The following is an 8604-nucleotide window of genomic DNA, read 5'->3' on the forward strand; positions in this document are numbered from 1 at the left end:
ATACTCCTGAACAACGGGGCCTAATCGCCAAAACTCCATTATATTCATTTGTGTATCCTTGGCAANCGGGTAATAAGGGATTATGACGGATATTTTACGATCCTGTCTGTCGAAATGACGGACAGCGAAAAAGTCTAACGCTAGGCTTATTGACAGGGCGAGATATAAATATATGGTTGGTACTTGTCAATGTCTCTAGGTGTGTAAATGTAGTCCTGTAAATACGATGTCCTTTTGTGTTATCTGTTGTTTTATGTTCATGTTGTAACCTACTTGCTGCCATGTTGGACAGGTCTCCCTTGAAAAAGAGATCGATGATCTCAATGGGACCACCTGGTTAAATAAAGGTTTAAAAAAAAAAAAAAAAATTAATTATTTTTTTTTTTTTAAATCGCGGTATATTTTTTAGATTTACCGCGATATTCGGTATATCGTTACATCCCTACTCAACACAATAATGCACCATCATGGCTACTTGTACTTATACTAAGGAAATATTAAGGAAAAAGTATTGCACTGTAAAAGCTTCTTCAGTATGATGATAAGGGAAATGTGTTTAAAGTATTAGAAATATAATGCAGATGTCCACTATGACTGTTGTACTATGATATATTATATAACATGAGGTGATTGCTCAGGCACTAATGTAAAAGCATGTTTTTACTGCTGTAGTTTATGGTACTTTTGGTACATTACGTATATTTTGTGACTACTTACACGTAACAGAGAATTTCTAGACTGTGGCTGCTTTTAATGCAGTTAAATATCAGATTATTCCCCCCCCTCTCTGCTCACCTGCGTTGCACCTCTTCATGTGGTTTTGTCCCCGCTGTTCTTATCGTAGCCCAGCTGCCTTATCACCTCGCTGCAGTACGCCTCCACCTGGTTGATCTGCTCCACGTTCAGCCTCTCCCTCCAGGCGTAAATGGCTTCCTTGGCGTCCCTGGAGGAGATGAGGAAGGGTTTGTCGGAGGAGTATCCGTGTCCGTGCGTCATGTTGAGGGCGAAGCGGTCCAGCGCCGGGGAGCTGGTGAGATTTGAGAAGAGGAAGAGCCTCTGCAGCTCCTCCATGGGCTGCAGAACCAGGTCCTCGTAGCGGACCCGGAGGTAGTTCCTCCTCACCCAGGGGGGGGCGTTCAGCACCAGCATCATGTCGCTCAGCCAGTTGTCGCAGATGAGCTCCATGGCGCTGGAGACGTAGCTCTCGGCCCGGTTCACCCTGTTGTTCGGCACCAGCAGCCGCTTGTATTTATCCGTGTGCTTCTTGCTCCTCAGCACCTGCGAGATATAATATAATAATAATAATAATAATAATAATACAAAACATGCGGTGGAGCCTGTTGTTGTTTACTCCGGGTTGGAGGGTTACTTTAAAAAGGAGCCTGAGTAAATGTGCTTTATTTGACCCTGAAGGAGTGGCTTTTATGTTTTGAAGTGAGTTTTGCATGCGATGCTTCTCCATCGGTTTAGATGGCGGTCAGCACGACGGAGGTTTGGAGAAACAACCAGGCCACTAGACTCCATTAAAGAAAACAGTCATTTGACCTTGCAGGACACAGGAGGTGCTTTTGTTTACGGTGCCTCGATCAGTTAGTTATTTTTGTGTTATTGTGTGACTTTGGTGAATCCAAAACAAACTTTCTTAAAACGCAAAAGTCACACAACACAAATTAACTAGGGTAGAGATAAACAAACAACTCCTGTTCTGAAAGCGAAAGTTAAAAATGTCTTCAATAGAGTCTGGTGGTTTACTTTAACAAGGGCCTTATTCTGCTTTCAGGGGTTTCCCTTCCCTGTAGTGGGGTATATAGGTTTATGTGCATGTAAATGGTTTGCAAAGGCTAAAGTCCCTGTGTTCTGTCCACAGGAAAAAGCTCTTATATTACCCTACAGGTATTTACTACAACACAACAAGGCAAAGCTGCACCTCTTGACACACAGAAGCTGGAGCCATGAGATGTTTTGGTATGAGTTAGTACCTGGATGCTCTCCTTCACCAGGGCCTGCTTGGACTTCAGCCGGGAGTTGTGCACGGCCCGCGGGTCTCTGAAGAGCTGGATGATCTGCAGGTTGATCACCGGGTCTTTCATGAGAGGAAGCAGCGTGCTTAGATCCAGAACACGGACTCCTTTGATCACCATCACCGGGTACTTCTTACACTCCCTCTCCAGATCTCTGATGTCCCTCTTCTTGCACTTTGCGCACTGATCCTCCTTCACCAGCCCGATGTCGTGCCTCTTGTGAGCATCACACAGCGGCTCGGAGCAGATCACCTTGTTCATCTTCCAGCCGAATATGAAGGAGGTGGTGATGTTCTGAGAGCCCGCGTAGAGCTTGAGCACGGAGAAGTCGCACCGGTACAAGGCGTTCATCATGTCCCGCACCGCGCCCTGCAAGACAAGGACATTTATATATCACCTTTTTAACAAAGTGCTTTACAAAAAAGAAAAAAATTTAGAGCGTAAGAAATAGAGCAGCGAAAAACTAATTATAAAATGGCATTTGAAAACAGTCATTAAAAAGCAAAGAGAACCAGAAGTGGCTCTTTACCTCCCACTTCTGGTTCTGTTCGACTGTTTTCAAATGCCATTTATAATGTGTTTTTCTAAGTACATGTACTCAAGTACTTTGAGGTACCTGGATTCGTCGTCTTGTTATTTATAGACACATGCATTTTCAAGCATTTGGACTACCTATGTTGTAATTGTATTATCTTTTTAATTTACACACAACATCTATTGCATTTCTGTCCGTCCTCCCTCTGTTCTCTCCCGTTAACTGTGGGGTGTTTCCTTGTCCTATGTGAGGGTCCAAGGACAGAGGGGGTCATATTCATATTGGTTGTAAGCAGCTGTGACTGACACACAGTCTATTTTTGAGTAAGGGGTAGAATAAGACTTTCTTCTCCCTGCTCCTCTCATTCCTGAGCTAAAAAAAGAACAGGCTTAAAATGTACAACGGATTACAAGAAAAAATACCTGTACTCTCTTACAGTTACATAAAAAAATGTGTAATCAGATTACTGGTACATGTTTAAAAAGGGGGATTACTATCAGGATTACAAGATTGATGTATTAACTAATTTCTTTCTTCTTTATTGTAAATGCAGTTGATGGAAACCTGATTTATTGAACAAAAAGTCTGAGTTTGTTTTTAATTCACATGTTGAACTAAAACAGCATTTTTAGACCGTTCTGCATGCATTTACTGTAATTTAAGATGGCACATTTTTTAACCTAAATATCTTGGTTTTTTCTTTTCTAAGGTCACATTGTTCTGTTTTTTCTTGGACATTTATGTGAATTTTCAGTTATGTACTTACTATGTATTGTGGGCCATAATATTATGTGAGAAATTGTCGTTTTCTTGGACCTTGATGTGAAGTTAAGATCTGTGATATAAGATCTGGGTATTGCAATTTCACACGTGTACAAAAGTAGCTTAATTCAGCTGATGAGTGCTATGTGAATAAATGTAAGCGATGTGATGCAAGTAGCTCTTGGCCCCTTTCATTTTTTCAAAGTAGCTCTCAGATGAAGTAAAGTTGGAAACCACTGTCTTACATAATAGGCCTACACTGAAGTAGAAAAACCTCATATTCATTTTACTCTTGTAATTATTTGCATCGCATTGCATTTGATATTGAGGTAACGGAAAGTAATCAGGTTACTTTTATATTTTGAGACTCTGATTAGGCTACTGATTACAGTTGTTGACATGGTAACACTGGTTATAATAATGTCCATGAGTGGAATAACACTAATAATAAAAACAGTCAGCAGACCTGCAGGCTTCCAGCGTCCCCCGGGTACAGAGCCTGCCATATGTGCCACATGGGCTCATACAGGTAGAAGACATCGGGGTGCTGGTTGAACAACTCCCCCAGGAACGAGGATCCGGTTCTCCAGGTGGCATGAAGGTAAATGTGTATCCGAGTTTGGCTCCTGTTGACGGCGTGCTGCTCCGATGCGTTACCGTTATCATCCCAAAGCTTCTCCAAATCTGGGCATCTGGGCTGTTGCTGCCGCAGTTTGTTATTGTGGTGCACCGATTTATCTCCGTAATCCAACACGTAGGGGATTAGCAGAAGTAAACCTGTGTATGCCAGGATCAAAACCAGGTATTTCTTGTGCAGCCGCCTCTTCATTTCCTCTCCGGAGGCTACAGTTGTTTCCTTTTGGAGGGTCTGCGCTTTGTGAGCTGCGGTGGAGATATGCGTGTGTGATTGTGTGTGTGTGTGTGTGTGTGTGGAAGGAGTGTGTGTGGGTGTTTAACCACGCCCCATTAAAGACAAAACTATTATTTCGTTACATGGTGTAAAAACCGTTATAAAAGGCGTTAAAATCATCGACTGTATATAATGCGTAGGTTGTGCTGGCATGGTTCCTAAGCAGTCGAAAACTAATCAGATTGAGAACCGTTAAATTAGAACTCACAAAGAGCCTTAAAGGAAAAGACGGCCCAACGGATACTACCTACCCTAACAGTACTGTAATAGTTATGACCGTTGGAAAATTGTTTTGTACTTTCTCTTGTACCTTGTGCTAAATTAGCTGTGAAAAAGTAATGGACAAATTATGCGAACCATTATATCATACCGAAATATCAAAGAATCTTCTTAGAGAAAAGGGTCCAATTGCTACCACCTACTGTAACCCGATTTGAGTAGTGCTAGGAATTGTGGGAGATTGATGAGAAATACGTAGTTCTTTTGATTAGTGTTTTTAGTCAGTAGTGTATTCTTATCATAAGGCATTGAACGTTTAAAGTTTTAACTAAAAACGTTAACATGTAAGCAATGCATAATGAGAGTACCGTTAATTTGGAAATATCAAAGAGCCTTGTAGGTAAGAGTGTCTAAAGGAGATCTTCTACCGTAACCTAACCGGTGCAATGAATTCTGGGAGATTAATGAGAAACTAGTGCTCCATGTGAACAACATTTTGAACAGTTTATTTATAGTATATATTATATAGAGTACACTATCTTAACCCGACAGTGTATTATCATCATTTTAAAACAAATAATCGCTTACCCAAATTAAAAGTTTTATACAAGAAAAAACAATGTCTACTTTCTCTTGTGTGTTGCGCATGCGCCCAGTTTGTTGTCAGTTGGAGGCAACGACACTCCGTACTGAATGAATGAGAGGAGAAATAGCTCAGACTATCATGCATTTGCAACGAACATCATTATGCTGATGTCATTATCTAACATTTTACAATTCGAGCTAGCTCTATAGCTTGCAGCATCAACGGGACTGACAGACAGCTAAATCTACTACATCTACATGCTAACTTGAAGCTAACTGCTGTCAACAACATGGCGCACTGGACCACCTTCGAGAAAGAGACAGAGAGGGAAACTAAGAGGCTGGTAGCATGTATCTCCGGGGTGGAGGACGAGGAGGACCAGAACTTTCAGCTGGCCCTCAAATTTGCCTGGTCCAACTTCAGGTATAAGGGACGAGGAGCTAGCTTGTTAGCTGCTAGCATGCTCATGTGATGCTAATAATAACAATGTGGTTTGTTGACAGGTTCCATCGTTTCCTGGACGTGGACAGCCACAAGGTCCAGCGCAGTATAAGTGGGTGAGTGCTGCTCTTGTTGTCTTTTACAGGAGCATAACAATATTTATACCACAAATGAAGGATTTTCTTTAATAATCATAATAAAAGTATGTAGGTTATATACTTCATTATATGTAGGCTACTACAACAGAACAGTACAACTATTGAATCCAACTATCTAAGTTTCATGAGGGAAATGGGTTTAAAGTATAATACTAAATACTTTTCAATGCATACAAATGTCCCCTATGATTCTTATACTTAATACTGTATATATCAGGTACAAGCAGGATTTTATTGTTGTAGTTGGTTGAGTTGGAGCTGACTTTAAACTGTAAACATATACAAAATTGAAAGTAGAAAGTAGTCGACACATTATTACTAATTTTTTTATTAAGACAAAAGAAAAGGAAACCTCACTTGTAAAGCTTTTAATGAAAAAGTGCAGTTTGAACATTTTTTCAAACTATTCTAATGTTATCTAAAAAAAAATCATAAATATTTTTGGATACCTGTAGTGGATCAAAACATGACATTTGTATATGTATATAATTGCATGGAAATAAAAGACAACAAGTATGTAAAAATTGCACTAAGTTACAGTAATTGAGTAAATATTGCATTTCTCTGCTGCTGCGTTTTCCAGAATCTATGAGAAGCTGATGGTGCACTCAGACGTGGTTAAAGCAGAGAGCTGGACGAAGCTGACTGAAGAGTTCCTGAACTCACCGTTACCTAACACAGATGGAGTAAAGGTAGGCATGAGACGTGGGCCGACAGAAAACTCAATCATTAGTGAAGTTAATTTTTCTCCTGGCCAGCAAAAGATCAGACACATTATTCACATTTTGTGTTTTTACCCAGAGTGATGCACACTACAGTCTCGTGTCCCTGCTGCTCTTCCTGTCAGAGTCCCCCTTGCACACAAACTTTACTGAGAGACCCAGGATAAAGGAGGCCGGTGAGTCGACGTCTCACAGATGCTTCGTTCTTTAAACTATTTTAAATGTCCATGGTAATAATTATCGCTTCCTCTTGTGTCTGCAGAAGCAAAAGATGACTTTGACTGGGCTAAATATCTGAGGGAGGATGAGGACATAGACGATGGGCCATACCCAGACACCCCTGTGAGTTAATAATAACAAAACCCACTCTTTATTGACATCAATGTTTACAACAGCTGAGTATAGTGTATTGTATCTTAAGTGTGTGGGAGCTTTAAATCAACAGCAAAGTAAGCACTGCAGCCGAAATAGACCCTCTCAGCGGATTTATTAACACAGTAAATCAGAAAGAGTAAAAAAGGGAAACTAATCAAATATAGTAAAAGTTAATCAATTAATACTTTTTTATAAATAATTGAATAAATAAATACACAGTTTAAGAGAGATGATTAAAAGTTGACTCTTTATAATAGTACTATATACACAGTACAGAATCTTGTTTTCTTAATCTTTTGAAAAAGTGAGATATTCATAGATTTTTCAGATGGATTTAAAACAAATGTCATGAAACCTGGTGCAGATATTGAGATGAATTGAAGTGAAAATAAATTTGTGTATTCAGAAACAAAAGATGTCAGAAATTTGAAAACGGCAAAAATCAAAAAAATGATCTGAAGTAGCCAAGAAAATTGCAATCAGTGCATCTGTAGATTTCTATCTAAATAACATCTTATTAAAACGATTTTTTAGGAGTGGTCTGAGGAGGAGAGCGAGGACGAGGACAGCCAGCAGCCAATTAGCAGAGAGGATTCTGGGATCCAACTGGACCGGACACCGCAGGAGGATCAGGACAACAACAACAAGACGGTTCCTGTCACATGGACAGGTGCAAACACATCACACTGCATCGACACACACACACATGGAGAGTGTGTCTCCATTTAAAGGTCACCTATTATGCAAAATTTACTTTTTCATGTCTCTTCTACATCAACATGTGTCCCCTCTGTGAAAAGAGACTCTGAAAGTTTCAGGAACAAAGATTCTCTCTCTTTTTGTCCTGATCCATTTCTATAAAAACCTGTCTGAAAATGAGCTGATCAGATTTTGGCCACTTTATGATGTCATAACGATGTCTTGTCTTGTGTAACCATTAGCCAATCAGCAACCAAGGTAACCCCCCCCTCACCTTATCACCTGAATCTCCTCCTAGAGCACCATTCTGTTATTTTTAACCGAATCTCTCTCAGAGGGGCGTGGGGAGGGGCTCCTTATTTTCATCTAAAGTAACAGACAGAGAATCAGCACTTTGGAAACAGGGCTGAAACAGAGGGGATTATGGGTAATGCTGCAATGATCTGTTTGGTGTTTGGAGCCAATCAGAGACAGGTTCTGGATATATCTGAGACCTGTGATATATTGATGAAAAACAGTACAATAGAGGGCCTCTAAGTCATGTTGGAAGCTGGCCAGCTATTAAACTGGCTATATTTGAGGTGAAACCATCTCAACTAGTCATATTCCCTCATTGCAAAAAGGACAACTATAGCAATTACTGTATTTGTCAAAACCATGGTTGTTGAACCATGAAGCTACGTCAAAAAGGGCAGTTTACATATTTTCCTTCTTAACTTACTACGTGTTTGTTTGGAATACGATTTTGTAGTCTGTTAGTAGAGGGACCCTAAAGACAAGACTTAATTGTCCAATCAACTTCTCTTGTTATAACTTTTTGCATATGAATATACGACACATATGATTGCCCATCCATCAGACAGGCCTCGACACTGTCTGACCTTATTAAATCGCTTCTGAAACTCCCCAACCTCTTTCTCCTTAGGTCTTCGACATCTGTAGATTGTCGCTTTTATGTCTTTTAATTGTCTATTGTTTACTTGCCATTGTGTTGATGGTGTGTGAGTTGCTGTGTGATTGTTATATGTTTTGTATGTTTATTTTAAACGTACAGCAATTGGTCTGGAGGTTTCAAAACAAAAGTGCTTTATAAATAAGCTGTATTGTATATAAAAGACTTGAAACGTATTGGACTGAAAACTAACTAAAAGACGGCACTATTTTATAATCATGTCC

The 8604-nt window shown here is 40.0% G+C and overlaps 2 protein-coding genes across 2 annotated transcripts in view; one reads left to right on the plus strand and one right to left on the minus strand.

Moving 5' to 3' along the window:
• Nucleotides 1-791: 791 nt before the first annotated feature.
• Nucleotides 792-4682, minus strand: chst7 (carbohydrate (N-acetylglucosamine 6-O) sulfotransferase 7). Its single transcript, XM_010793966.1, has 3 exons — nucleotides 3785-4682; nucleotides 1980-2390; nucleotides 792-1278 (listed from the first exon to the last, which is right to left on the minus strand). The coding sequence occupies exons 1-3, from the start codon at nucleotides 4145-4147 to the stop codon at nucleotides 811-813; spliced, it is 1242 nt and encodes a 413-aa protein (XP_010792268.1). The 5' UTR covers nucleotides 4148-4682; the 3' UTR covers nucleotides 792-810.
• A 358-nt stretch (nucleotides 4683-5040) lies between these two features.
• Nucleotides 5041-8604, plus strand: part of tubgcp5 (tubulin gamma complex component 5) — a 28469-nt gene continuing 24905 nt past the window's right edge. Inside the window, exons 1-6 of the mRNA XM_010794383.1 lie at nucleotides 5041-5456; nucleotides 5537-5590; nucleotides 6216-6324; nucleotides 6434-6530; nucleotides 6617-6696; nucleotides 7264-7399. Of these exons, the coding sequence (XP_010792685.1) occupies nucleotides 5323-5456; nucleotides 5537-5590; nucleotides 6216-6324; nucleotides 6434-6530; nucleotides 6617-6696; nucleotides 7264-7399 (610 nt within the window). The 5' untranslated portion in view covers nucleotides 5041-5322. The remainder of the gene's footprint in view (nucleotides 5457-5536; nucleotides 5591-6215; nucleotides 6325-6433; nucleotides 6531-6616; nucleotides 6697-7263; nucleotides 7400-8604) is intronic.

Source organism: Notothenia coriiceps, unplaced genomic scaffold (assembly GCF_000735185.1).
Source record: "Notothenia coriiceps isolate Sejong01 unplaced genomic scaffold, NC01 NC01_scaffold00037244, whole genome shotgun sequence".
NCBI lineage: Eukaryota > Metazoa > Chordata > Actinopteri > Perciformes > Nototheniidae > Notothenia > Notothenia coriiceps.

Coding starts and splice junctions, on each gene's coding strand:
- chst7 (XM_010793966.1), bottom strand. CDS start 4,147: ATGAAGAGGCGGCTGCACAAGAAATACCTGGTTTTGATCCTGGCATAC. Junction 2,391..3,784: donor GGGACGCTGGAAGCCTGCAG/GTCTGCTGACTG, acceptor CTTGTCTTGCAG/GGCGCGGTGCGGGACATGAT. Junction 1,279..1,979: donor TGGTGAAGGAGAGCATCCAG/GTACTAACTCAT, acceptor TATATCTCGCAG/GTGCTGAGGAGCAAGAAGCA.